At 40.6% G+C, this 14,501-nt stretch overlaps 1 protein-coding gene across 1 annotated transcript in view; it reads right to left on the bottom strand.

Moving 5' to 3' along the window:
- Positions 1-14,501, bottom strand: part of LOC133408040 (mitogen-activated protein kinase kinase kinase kinase 4-like) — a 60,902-nt gene that overhangs the window by 13,936 nt on the left and 32,465 nt on the right. Inside the window, 12 exon segments of the mRNA XM_061686523.1 lie at positions 82-237; positions 351-456; positions 1,923-2,090; positions 2,219-2,306; positions 3,554-3,648; positions 4,027-4,115; positions 5,070-5,146; positions 6,646-6,716; positions 8,602-8,736; positions 9,545-9,679; positions 10,273-10,497; positions 10,499-10,594. Of these exon segments, the coding sequence (XP_061542507.1) occupies positions 82-237; positions 351-456; positions 1,923-2,090; positions 2,219-2,306; positions 3,554-3,648; positions 4,027-4,115; positions 5,070-5,146; positions 6,646-6,716; positions 8,602-8,736; positions 9,545-9,679; positions 10,273-10,497; positions 10,499-10,594 (1,441 nt within the window).

The following is a 14,501-nucleotide window of genomic DNA, read 5'->3' as shown; positions in this document are numbered from 1 at the left end:
ATTCTGATGAGGACGTCAAAGGCACTTTATAATAATATTGACCCACAATATAATCATATGGAGCAAAAGAAAACGACTAACCCCACAGTCCGGCACAGAGCACCTCTGTGGTGAATTTCTTCTTGTATTTGCGAATCTCAGGACTGTCACTCTGTGGTCGAATATTGGTTGGGTTCACATTCACTACAGAACCCTTCCTATGGTTCTCTTGCTTGACTGGGTCACCCTTACTGCATGCTGAAGACATTTCAACCAATTCCATTTTTTTTTCTCATAACACTCACCCTTCTGCTATTATAACTCAAACTCATTTCTCCAAAGTTTGGACATTTTTTGGGACGTGTACTCACTTGGGCTCTGTGGTGGCGAAGATATTGGGGTCAATCTTGGATCAATGAAGGAGAAGAAAGTGGAAGAGGTAGATGAGGTGTTTTTACTAGCTGGACTGCTGAAAGCCTGAGGAAAAAAAAGAAAAAGAAAATTGTAGCCATTCAAAAGGAGCTTGCCGTGTGGTTGTACAAACACTATACTATACCAATACCCTTGATCAGTTTGAGTACAAAGCTCCTGTAGTGCTAGATTACTTCATTGAGTACAACTGTCTCAATACCTTCCTCTAGAGGTCATATGTAACTAATGCAACCAGTCAAACGGCCATGTTTGTACTAGCTACTACTGTAGCTACTGTAGGTAGGTAGGTAGGTAGATAAATAGATAGATAGATAGATAGATAGATAGATAGATAGATAGATAGATAGATAGATAGATAGATAGATAGATAGATGAGAAATGCAATTTTTATGTTTTTTTACATTGAAAACATTTCTTAGAAGTCTTTAAAACGTCTCTCTGGATTGTCTGTTAAAATACACAAAGGATAAAAAGCACACTTTACTTAGACCTGTCACACTATGGTTGAAATCACTGTCTGTCTAATGCAAATGCAGAGTACGGTACAAGGGATGGAGCCACGGTGTTCCGACACTACTCAGTGTTAAAAAAAAAAATCTTGGCGAATTTTTCGCTGGCGGCTTTTCTGACCGCTACAACAACTGTTTTTCTTTTTTTTTTTTTTTTTAAAAAGTCACTAGCTAAAAATGTAGTGACTTTCTGAGTTGTTATTTGAGACTTTTGTCGACTGTGACACTCCCTCTACATCAACACTGGAAATGAATTGTGCTTGCGCGATGCCACCACTGGCTGATTTGACCTCATTCTCCCTACCCACCCATAAAGCGAGCGAGCGCCCATAAAGATTTGTTTTTCCATCGTGGAGGTTGCACTTTGCACTTTCATCAGAGACGCAACTATTTGTATGGAAGCAATTTAAAATTTGACTTTCAAAATACTGTACTATTATTACCTTGCATCGGCCAGAGAAGAAACAATTCATTTTGATTTTAATGTACTTGCACAACATAATAGATTTTACAATACATTTATGGCAAAAAAAAAAAAGGTTACAACATAATCCAGAGTGAAGGAGATATCCATCCATCCATTTTCTGAGCCGCTTCTCCTCACTAGGGTCGCGGACGTGCTGGAGCCTATCCCAGCTGTCATCGGGCAGGAGGCGGGGTACACCCTGAACTGGTTGCCAGCCAATCGCAAGGCACATCGAAATAAACAACAATTCGCACTCACAATCATACCTACGGGCAATTTAGAGTCTCCAATTAATGCATGTTTTTGGGATGTGGGAGGAAACCGGAGTGCCCGGAGAAAACCCACGTAGGCACGGGGAGAACATGCAAACTCCACACAGGCAGGGCCAGGGATTGAACCCGGGTTGAAGGAGATATATTAGGAGGTATATTCGTGTGGGCTTCTGTTTTGGTTTTGTGACACATATTGGTGTCATTAAGAATAAGAATAATAAAAATGTGATGTTAAATGTCACACCAGGTATAAACAGCACTCACATTTAGCTCCCGGCGTGTGGGGGATTGCGGTGCCATGGGAGATTGCGTGTAACTCTGTTCTCGTGTTCGCTGCTGCTGGTTTAGTGCGTTGCGAGAAGGACTTGATGAAGATGTTTTCTGCAGAAGGTCTGGCAGCATGTAGGTATCATCTGATGACATCTGAGAAATCTGTAGAGAAAATACTAACTCTTCAGAATAATATAACGTCTCACAGTAGAAACAACTAAACTAGTGATACTATCGTATGTGACTGTGCGTGTGTGTGTGCACATGTGTGCGTGTCTGTGTGTGTGGACCTGGTTAAGATTGTGATGAGGCTGCAGCACAATGCCATCTGGTATTTGTTTGAAGTATTTCTCTCCCTTTCCATTAGGGAGGCCACAACTAGAAAGATAGTAAGGTATCAAGCAATTAGAACACAACTTGATTGTAAGTAATGCATTTATGAGTGTCAAATACATTTTCGAGATTTAAAAAGCAATGGCAAATGGGAATAGTAAGCTATTACTAACTCATCCTGAGGCAGAAAACTAACAAATATCACTGATCCAGAACAAGACCTCCAATATTTCTATTGCAAACATGTATCAAAGCAAATGAAAAGACTTTACATTGGTCATACTGTACAACCAAATAGCAAACACTCACAAGTCTGTAATGGCAGAACCTGAGTTGGTACAATCAGACAGCAAAGGCATAAGAGGCTTTACATTAGCCTTTAGCCTTGGTCTGACAATATGTAGTAGACTTTACGCCGATCTGATCGGCGTTATCGGTATCGGCCGATAATTAGCATTTTATGCTGATCGGCTGATCGGCTTTCATGTCATAAGTCGCCGATCCAATCAATGACGTCATCGATCGGCTCCGCACAAGACATTTAACTCCGCGTCTTTGTCGCGTATAAATCCAAAAGCTAGTTTATTTTTAGCCTTGTCAGTTTATTTTTAGCCTTGTCAAATGGATGGATGGATACAGTATACAGTACACAAGTATATACAATAAATGAACAAGTCATGTAAATAGAGACATTGCTCCATCTTGTGATCGTTTTTTTTTTTAAACTTACTGATCGGTGATCGGCCCCAAAAGTCCTGATTGTGTATAGCCTAATATGTATGCAGCCCAAAAGTTCCAATGGAAATTACAGTACGTAGTTTTAGAAAGTTTTAGATCATTTTTCAAAGAAAATGTAGCAATATTGTTTATTGTGCCTGTGGCATCTCTAAGAAATGTTGAAAACTATTGAACATTTCATTTTTTGTCATCACTGTGTTTCGAAATGACCAATGAGGAAATGTTATTCTCTGTCATGCATTTAGTTTGGTCATGAACATGGGATGGTCATTAAATTGCGTACTGTATCTTCAAGCCACTTTGTGAGGACATAAAAAAAAGAACCCCTCACCTTTGTACTACCACTAATTATGGATCGCAACTGTACTGTTTTTAGCAATTGTCAGCAATACTTTTTTTTTTTTACTTACAGTATATTAGTTCACTTTCACTAGGACTGTCATCATATTTTGTAAATAACTTGTCTATTCATAAATGTTAGTTAATCCATTTAATTTACGACATTAAAACAATCTCTCTGTAGTTATGACTTACAGATATGTGCATAAGCTCACCTGTTCCTCTCGTCTTCATCACTACTCCCAAACTCATCGCTGGAGGAGGAGTATTCTGTGGCCTTGTTGAATGGGCTCAGAACAGTCTTGACACCCTGCATCATTGAGTGATTAAAAACAACATATAATAAATAAATAAACAATAATAAAATATAAAGCAATTAAACATTGAAACATTGATGAAGTAAGATGTGTCAGTAGATAAAAAAACCACAACACCAGAGAAGCAGAAAGTGACATGGACATTGTTTTTTTGAATGCATCTGTAAGTACATGTGTTTGTGATGATAAATATGCTTGGCATTATTTTATTTGAATTTACTTTATCTACCAAGCTTTAATGTTTCCAGACCAATTTTTATGATCATCTCTTTTTATTTCTACCTTAGAGATAGATGCCCCGTTTAAACAAAAGACAATGTGATCGTTTACAGTTTTAACATGACTTATGACACGATTCAAGAATGATTTACTTGTAAATGTCTGCCAGTGATGTCGTTCTGCTGCCGTTTGTGCTGCTGAAGACGCTGCTGCACACGTGGACTCTCCAGCTTGAAGTGATCTACTGTACAAAAACTCAAATTACTTGCAGTTATGGTAGGAAGACAATCCAAATCTGTAGCTCTACGAGAAACATTTTACGAGTGCAAAATTCATTCTTGGATGGGCATTAGGCTGGCTTGGATGTGGTTCTACCAACCATCAATGATTTATTACTACTACAAATAGTCTTTCTCCCAACAGCAGATTTCCGAAATAAATATTTATATTTCCATAATGAATAAATAAAATACAGAAACCACTAAGTCCCTGAAAACTGTATGCTGCTTCAAATAGGGGCCTGAAGCTAAACTGAGATGATCAAAGTTTACTTCCAGCTCTCAGTTGAATAAAACACTAGGCAACTCTTGCTAAATTGTTTCAGTTTAACACTGTGCTGTTCTACAGTTATGCAGATGTAAACCACAATAATCTAAAAATGGTAATTCAGCCTCACTGCCTTTCTAGAGAAAGAACTGTATTGGCAAGAACTGTATTGGCTATCATTACGATTATACAAAGAATAATATTTGCTCACGCTTACCACACGTGTTTGTACTGTATATTGAGTCTCATTATTGTTGGTCATGGTGGTTTTTATCAAGAGCTGCACACAAATCGCTTGCATCATCATTAATCTGAGAAGTGTTTTAAATAAATATTTAATGATATTACCCAATTAATATACTGTATAGCACATCTCTAAAGAGATAACAAGGCTGCTTAGAACATTGCATTTACTTATGCACTGGGATTTTTCTTGTAACATTATAACATTTTCCTCATAATTTTACTATTTCTTTTTCTTTTCAGTGAGACCCAAGTAGCATTCTTATTCTGGTCATGAACATAAAGAGATGCCACAATAGAGGACAGAATCATTCATTTTAACAATGACAATCTTTTTTTTTTTTTTTTTTTAAATGTTGTTTTACCATTCATAAATTTCAAAAAGAAACCTGAGAGAGAAACTGACCTGGACGATTAGTGCCGATAGAAACCCCAAGAGACACAGACCTTAAACCTTTATCTGTCATTAGCATAGGACTGCCACTAGATGGGGAGAGAAACAAACAGACAAATAGAGTGCAAAATGCAAATTAACAGCAATTAATTACTGTAGTTAGTTATTCCAGTCTTGCTTTGATAACTTCTTCAATACTGGTTACAGGTGACAGAAATAGACATACTGGTAATTATTCCATAGTATATTTACTTCTTAATGACAAGTAAAATAAAACACCAGCATTCTCTGAAGCCTCATTCCAGGTCCATGATTTAAAAAAAAATGTTTTTTATAATCTATGATATTCTTTTATCTGGTTTGCAAGATATTTAGGGTTGGAAAATGTCCTTTTTCAAACTATTCTCGTAGGTCTTCTCCGCTTGGCATTCAAGATGGTCGGAGTTCTCATTATTGTGCGACATGTAAATGAGCTTTGCTCTGATTGGATCGCTCATCTTCCCCAATTTAAAGATGGAAAACAACATTGCTCTGATTGGTCCAAGATCACAACGTCTGCAAGAAGGGCAGCTACTTGAATGTTAATTGTTAAAAAACTACGTCACACTGTCAGCGATTTCAAATCCACTTGTTTTGCAAGCCTTATGCCGTTTATTACCTTTTGAATTTAATCAACAAACCGCATACATGTCAAAATTAAACCATGTCACAGACTCATCTTGACTTATGGTATGCATAAAACAGTAGAAAAAAAATGGAACCCGATGGAAGGGGACCTTTAACATTTCCTAAAGACACCATTGAGGAAACAAAACGAAGGTGATATAGCTGAAAGAGTAGCCAAATTTTGCCCCCCCCCTCCTTTTTTTTTTTTTTTTTTAAAGCTGTAAGCCCTTATTTAGGATGCAGTTGCTTATTTAAGTGGTTTTCAAACCTTTTACACCAATCACCACCAACAATATCATAGTTACATTTAACATTATTGGAAGCCGCTGTAACATTATGCACAGTTTGAATATTAACACAGCACTTAAATATATGAAAATGAAATCATTGTACTTACATAGTAATTTAAGTAACATGTTCTGAGGACCGGGGTTCGATCCCCAGCCCCGCCTGTGTGGAGTTTGCATGTTCTCCCCGTGCCTGCGTGGGTTTTCTCCGGGCACTCCGATTTCCTCCCACATCCCAAAAATATTCATGGTAGGTTAATTGACATCTCTAAATTTCCCGTAGTTGTGAATGTGAGTGCGAATGGTTGTTTGTTTGTATGTGCCCTGCGATTGGCTGGCATACTATTGACTGATCATACTATTCGCGCTCACATTCACACATAAGGGCAATTCAGAGTTTCCAATCAATCATGCATGTTTTTGGGATGTGGGAGGAAACCGGAGTGCCCGGAGAAAACCCACGCAGGCACGGGGAGAACATACAAACTCCACACAGGCGGGGCCAGGATTTGAACCCCTGTCCTCAGAATTGTGAGGCAGATGTGCTAAACAGTCGCCCACCGTGCCACCCACTTTGAGTCCACCATTTGAATCTGAGGCAGTAGTGCAGAAATATAGAAACATCCTGTTACTACCTGGAAGCTGCCGTGTTGTGTCCCTTCACTAGTTCTCTGCAGTAGAACTTAGAGGTAGTACGTTCCGGGACCTAGAAAATACCATTTATATTTTATTACATACAGTATACCGTACAGAGGACCCCGAAAATACATAAATTATTTGAACAAACTGAAAATAACACACATTTTTAGAGGTAGAATTGTAGTTACACACATGCAGAATACTATACTTTACAAGTGCAGTTCGTAGAGCAAGGGTCTTGTCGAGAAGCACGTGACACTTCCTAAGTAAAACTATTCTGGCATATGAAATTGATTACCTCTATGTAAACTCTGACTCTAACACACTGCTCTCAAAGTTAGGGATATTGGGCTTTCGGGTGAAACTTCAGAATGAAAATAAAATGCACTAAAACCTTTAAGAGATCAACTTAATTTGGCCTTCTCTATATTTTATGTTATGTGAGTGTTAGCTGTAATGGTGTAATGAAAATAGTTCCACAGGTAATGATTGATGGAGGTATAATTTATCGAAACTCCTATTTTATGTTTTATTAAATTATGATTGGCACGCTGTTGCTCAGACCAGTCTAATTCAAGGGTGGGCAAAGTACAGGGTTACCGCTCGGTTATTTGATCTGGCCATCTGAGGATTTACATTATCGTGTCACCTACATTTGTGAATAAAATATTTTTTTAGTAATTAATTGGTTGATTGGCTGAATATTATATTAATATTATCACTAGAAGCCTGATTAGACAAGGCACTGTGCCCACAATTAACTCTACTTTATAGCTTAGGTCGATACACATTATGTTACACATCCAAACAAGCAGTGAAGTGATGTTAGTGCTCCCAATGAGCCATATTTACCGTACACCATAACTGTAAAACATTTGAGCAAAGTCAAACTCAAATTAAAGTTATCAGTGCTGTTTAAACATCCAAATCCCACCCTGAGCGATTCACTACTCAAAAACTGCTGATCAGCAGGCTCGTTTATGTGCATCGACAGGCACGAACTGCTTTGCATTTACAAGTCGGAGGGCGGAAGAGAAATGTACCAAGTGATATTACGTGTTTGTGCAGATTTAGTATGGATAATATGAATAACGCAATGTCTCAATTTTACACATACATATTTTTTAACATTATGTTTTTGTCAAAACTACTACTTTTTAACATTATGTTTTTGTCAAAACTACTGTCTGGTTTGAAATCTCCTTGGTCACAAGGCCTAGTCACATAGAGGAAGATACAACTAACAGGAAAGGAAGTGAGCTGAATGCAAGTTGTCCATATCCTGTATAACACACACATGCGCGCGCACACACACGCACTGGTGTCAGGTTATGTGGCACTGTTAGTGCCTTTTCAAAGCCGCATCGCAATCACAGGAGAGATTGAGTTATTAACTGCTCCGCTGACTCCATATGGCCTCCTGCTATTTCAACATAGCAAATAGACAGCTCTATTGCCTTTCCTGTCGCTGTTGTAGTTATTAGTTGTCCTATTAAATCCATATGCTGTTCTGTTAGTAAATACACCTAATGGGATATCTTGTTTTGACCTAGCAGGACAGCAGGTATATTAGACACCAGAACAGTGGGGAGAGAAAGTGGGCTGTGTGTATGTAAGACAGATTTCTTTCTTTAGAACAGTGTGGTAAAACATAAACTGTCTCCTTCTGCCCAGATCATACATACTTGATGCAAAATACGCACACTCACTCATGCAAGCGTCCTGCTGGTGAACACGGGCTTCTGAGCACACACAAAAATATAATACCATGTGAAGGACTTTACATCCTTGGAGCAACCACTTCCTCCTTTTGATGGCAGCTTGCCACACGATCAAATTCACAAGAAAACACAATAAACGATGTAGGGCTTTTATTATGGTCAGCAATAGCTTGTGTATGCTTTCTGGCTGGGCAGTTAAAAAAACAACAAAAAAAAAAAGGCAAACCCTACCTTGGGTGGTGTTTCCAAGTCCCAGAACACATCATCAGAGGGTGACACAGGCGTGAAAGGGGACAAAATTGATATTGCCATATCTGACATAGAGCTACTGTGAGGGGCAAGTCGACTTGAGCGCAAATTGGCATTCTGTGAAACAAACAAACAAAAATACAGACACACACTGATGTTAACGTTTGCATTGAAAGTACTGTACTGAGGAACCTCTAAGTTGAATGCCTCATGCTTGTACACTTTGGAGTTTTTTGACTAAAACTTCCTGGGAAAAGAAAGTGTTTGCAAAATATCAATTTTTTTCAAAACACAGTCATGCATGATGTCACTTGACACTTCAGCACATCACGAGAACTCGTTTTAGCAAGCATCAAAGGATTAAGTCTCCGAAAGGGTTTTTCCCTTTGTTTAGCCTTTATGCAACAGTCCGTCCAAAAAAAGTATAAGCAAGACACAACAAGAGAAGAATAAACACTGACAGTTACTTGAACTAAACAGACGCACATCCAAAGCAGCAATAATATTGCAATCATTTGCGTCTGTCTTTGTATATTTTGTCACAGTGGCTGTCTGATGTCGTACTAGAGCGGCTCCAACTACCGGAGACAAATTCCTTGTGTGTTTTTGACATACTTGGCAAATAAAGATGATTCTGATAATATCATAATAATAATGTGTTAATACTTTAGTCCAGCTGCAATATTATTCATTTTTGCCCTACAGCTTTGCCATTAAGCTAACACTTATATAGTTTGTACATCTTCAAATAACAGAGGTTAACGTTTTCTCACTTGGATGACAGTATTACTTTTACATTGCCTGCACAGTTAACAAAGGATTTACGCAGCAACATTTTTACCCTGGAAATGTTATCCAATTTTAATCAGAATTTGACCGGTATGAATTTACTACAGTTCATTTTCATGACAGAATTGTGAAATACCTGGTTAGTGTGAGCTCTCTGCATGGCTGGGGTACAAGGACTAGAACTGCTACCAGAGCCTAGCCTTGAGTGCATCTCGCTGGGCAGGCCCGTAGCTAAAAGCATCCTGGCTAAATCTGAGTCCTGGTAGTCCATCTAAAACATGAAGCAGATTGTGCTTGTAAGTGTGAAGTGGGTCTAATCAGGATGCCTTACTATGTTTAATATTCAGGGCAGTAGAGTACATACATTTTAAGTACCGGAAATAGGAATTTGAGTGAACTGTGGCAAAACCAAAAAGGAGGAAAACCACGAGACCTAAAAGTTATACCTCTCCATTAGCCTAAACATTTAACAACATTTAACCACCATTTTGTGTGAAATTATACCGTGAATTAAATGTGCAATTTTATGGCAAAAGCCGCTTAGGCAATTCCCACTACACTAATTGAACAGCAGAAAATGATGATAGTTTCAAGGCTGCCTGCAACAATGGAAGTCCTTTCTGTTGTCTAACCAGGAGTCACCCTAACCATATTTTACCAAAACATTTTACTTATTTTCTTTACAAGCATGAGGGGTAAGGTTGTGGGTGGTGGGGAGTAGGAGGAAGCAGGAGCATCAAAAGAGAAGTTCAGTGATTTGTGAAAAGACTAGACAACACCAAGGACAGCCAGCCTGTTTAACACAACGCGGGGGGAATGACGATGATAAAAGGTGTTTGATAGCCAAGGAAGGCATGGCTTTACCGCTGAGCGCTGGCAGTTTGCGGGGCAGCTGGACAAGGAAGCAGCGGCAGTAGCGCCAGGAGCGCCCATGTTCCCGCTGTTAGCCATTAGCTTTTGGAAAGCTGCCTCTGGCTTTTCTCTTTGCCTCTCCTGTTCCCTCTCCCTCTCTCTCTGTCTGTGGTCATGCTGCAGGGACAGGAGCTGCGTTTGGTCTTTAGGCAGGGTGCGGTGGGATCTCCTGCCTGACTGAGGGCTGCTGAGGCTGGGGCTTGGCTGGTGACTGGAGATGAGGCTGCAAGTGCTTGGCCTTAAGCTGAAGCAGCTGATTTGGAGCCACAGCTCTCTATGCAGCAAACATGGAAAGCACACATAGAAACAGACAATGCAAAGAAGCGACTAAATGAAGCAGAATTTGTGTACCCTATGAAAGGAAATAAGCTGTTCAAAACTTTTTAATGTAGCTTGTAATAAGATTTTAAGTTCAACAAATTCCATGAAAGCAAATACACGACAACAGTGTTTATCTGGATATTAAATTTGATTGAATTTAATAATAGCTATAACACATTGGAGTGGCATGGGTTACGGGCACAGGGGACAGGTCAAACAATGCCAACCTTAATCCAGCATTTAGGCATATTCAGCCCAATCACCACATTGGCTCTACCTGAGCACTATCGAAAATTGTAAGTTAAAATAAAACAAATGTAAATAATCTATTTTGTTTTAGTTCTAATCGTGTTCTACTTTCATTGTTTCTAAAACTAGTCACTAATGACACCGAAAAAACAATGTAAACAATCATCACACTCAGGTGCTGGTTTGTGGGTTGTCGTATAGTTGACTTGTACATTGTTCCATCCATCCATTCTCTGTACCGCTTATCCTCACTAGGGTCACGGACCTGTACATTGTAGTTTACATAAATTAGTCAACATTCCATATTGTTTACCGAGGTCTAACTATACTGACGCTTTCAATGTGACAACTAAAATGGACATCTTATTCACCACCAAGTAAGCTCTGCAAGAGAGGATACAGATTGGCGTTCCCGTCGATGCACCTCGCGAATCTACGCTCCCTACCCAACAAAATGGATGAGCCGGCTTCCAACTTCACCGGGCAGACCGCACCATGGAGTTCTCGGGGAAAACAAAAAAAGGCGGCGGGATATGCTTCTCTATCAACGAAAAATGGTGTACGGACATCATGGAGCTCAGCACACACTACAGAGTCGCTGTTTTTGAACTGTAAGCCATTCTACTCGCATCTTTCATTCTCGCCAGTGTTTACATTCCACACCAAGCTAACACGAATGCCGCACTGCTAACGCTCGCTGAACAAGTAAACGAAATTGAAAAAAAAACCCCACCCAGACTCACCCCTTATTATTCTCGGGGACTTTAACAAAGCTAAACTCAATCACAAACTCCCTAAATACAAGTCGCACATTGACTGTCCTACCAAGGAAAATAACATTTTAGACCACTGCTATACTAAACTAAATAATGCATACCATGCTATCCCCCGTGCAGCTCTGGGCTCGTCTGATCACTGCTTAATTCATTTAATTCCAACATACAGGCAAGAACTTAAATGCGCGAAACCTACGGTGAAAACAGTGAAAAAGTGGACCAACGAAGCAAAGATAGAACTTCAAAGCTGTCTAGACTGCACAGACTGGAGTGTCTTTGAAAATTCAGCTGGCAGCCTGATGAATATACGGACAATGTCACATCCTGTATCAGTTTCTGTGAAGAGGTGTCTGTACCAACAAAGTCATTTCGCACATTCAATAACAACAAGCCGTGGTTCACTGACAAACCTAAGCAACTTCACCAGGCTAAAGAGGATGCATATCTGTATAATCGCGCTAAAAACCAGCTGACGAAAGAAATTAACATTGCAAAGAGAAACCATGTAGTAAAGTTTACCGTTAATGACTCTAAATCAGTCTGGCATGCATTACAATCGCTAACCAATTACAAGCGACCAACTCCCCAAGCTGAGAACAATCTACTGCAGATTTGAAAAGGACACATTCACAAACACACACCCACCCAGCCGCACCTAACGACCACCATCACACCTCTGACTTCTGCGTTGACCATCCACGAACAGGATGTGAGACGTATCTTCAGACAACAAAAGATTAACAAAGTGCTGGGCCCAGACCTTGTGTCCCCATCCTGCCTCAAAGTCTGAGCGGACCAGCTCGCTCCAGTCTTCACACAGATCTTCAATAGGTTTCTAGAACTGTGCGAGGTACCATCCTGTTTAAAACGCTCCACCATCATACCAGTCCACAAGAAACCTGAAATCTCGGGTCTGAATGACTACAGGCCTGTCACCCTGACATCTGTGGTCATGAAGTCCTTTGAGCGCCTCGTGCTGGACCACCTCAAGAGCGTCACAGGTCCCCTGCTGGACACCCTTGAGTTTGCCTGCCGAGCAAACATGTCTGCGGAAGACGCAGTCAACATCGGACTACACTTCATCCTAGAACACCTCGACGGCGTGGGAGCTACACGAGGATCCTGTTTGAGGACTTCAGCTCTGCGTTCAACACCATCATCCCCGAACTCCTCTCCTCCAAGCTTCTCCAGCTCAGCGTCTCACCTGCCATCTGCCAGTGGATTTACAGCTTCCTGATGGGCAGGACACAGCAGGTGAGGCTGGGGGACACCACCTCATCTACACGCACCACCAGCACCGGGGCGCCCCCAGATTGTGCTCTTCTCTCTCTACACGAACGACTGCACATCAACGTACCCGGCTGTCAAACTCCTGAAGTTTGCAGACAACACCAGTCATCAGCCTCATCAAAGACGGTGACGAGTCTGCGCATCAACAGGAAGTGGAGCGGCTGGAGCTGTGTTGCGGCCGACACAACCTGGAGCTGAACAAACTCAGGACTGTAGAGATGATTGTGGACTTCAGGAGGCATCCTTCGCCACAGCTTCCCCTCACACTGTCCAACTGCCCTGTGTCAACCGTCGAGACCTTCAAGTTCCTGGGAATTTCAGTCTCTCAGGACCTGAAGTGGGAGATCAACATCAACTCCATCCTCAGATAGGCCCAGCAGCGGATGTACTTCCTGCGGCATCTGAGTAAGCACGACCAGCCAAAAGAGTTGTTGAGGCAGTTCTACACAGCAGTCATCGAATGAGTCCTGCGTTCTTCCATCACTGTCTAGTTTGGTCCTGCTACAAAAAAGGACAAACTCCGACTGCAACGGACAATCAAAACTGCTGAAAAGATTGCTCGGTACCCCCTACACACCCTTGACCCTTGAGGATTTGCACGCTGCCAGAACTAAGACAAGTGCATGTAAAATCCTCTTGGACCCTACACATCCTGGTCACCACCTCTTCCAGCTTTATTCCCTCAGGTAGGCGCTACCGAACAATGCAAACTAAAACAAGCCGACATTCCAACAGCTTCTTCCCTTTTGCCGTCAGCTTGTTCCCTTTTGCCGTTAACTTCTTAAACAGTTAACTTACAATTCCATTGCAACACGCTGCCAATTTTCTGGCTTGAGTTGGTCACATTTCTGTTGGGCCAATTATACATTATTCATGCACTCACTGTAGTAATCTCGCCACACTGCACTATTTGTATATCCCTTTTTGACCGATACTGGTCACTCATGTGCCTGAGTAGCATCTGCAACATTTGCACAATCAACTGAGTAGCATCTGCAACATTGGCACAATCGACATTGTACCAGATTATCGCACTCACTCAGTAGTCACTTTAAACTGCTTACATTTCTTGAAGTCTCGGCGCCCTTTGCACAACGGTTATTGCACCGGACGATTATTCTATTAGTCATTTCCAACTTAGAGCAGTCTTTTTGCACAATTGTCAAAAGAAAAAAAAAACCCCAAAAAAACAATTGTACCGACATTACTAGCAACCTTTTACTGCTCAGTGACTGTTTTTTTTTTTTTTTCCCCTCAATGTCTTTATGCCTTTAAAGTATTCTCTGTCAATTGTGTGTCGTTCTAGAGCGGCTCCAACTACCAGATACAATTTCCTTGTGTGTTTTTGACATACTTGGCGAATAAAGAGGATTCTGATTCTGATCACTAATTCTTTTAGAAAACACCTTTTACAACTAAGCGCTTTGCAAACACTTTCCACTGCACATTCCCTTGTGTCAAAAAATGCAGAAGTGAGTCAAAACAAATCAGTGTGATGTAATAAAGCAGCTACATCCAGTTTATTTATTATATTTATCACTTCAT

Source organism: Phycodurus eques, chromosome 9, assembly GCF_024500275.1.
Source record: "Phycodurus eques isolate BA_2022a chromosome 9, UOR_Pequ_1.1, whole genome shotgun sequence".
Classification (NCBI taxonomy): domain Eukaryota; kingdom Metazoa; phylum Chordata; class Actinopteri; order Syngnathiformes; family Syngnathidae; genus Phycodurus; species Phycodurus eques.
Note: the sequence above shows the minus strand (reverse complement) of the source record. Positions and strands in the feature narration are given on the sequence as shown.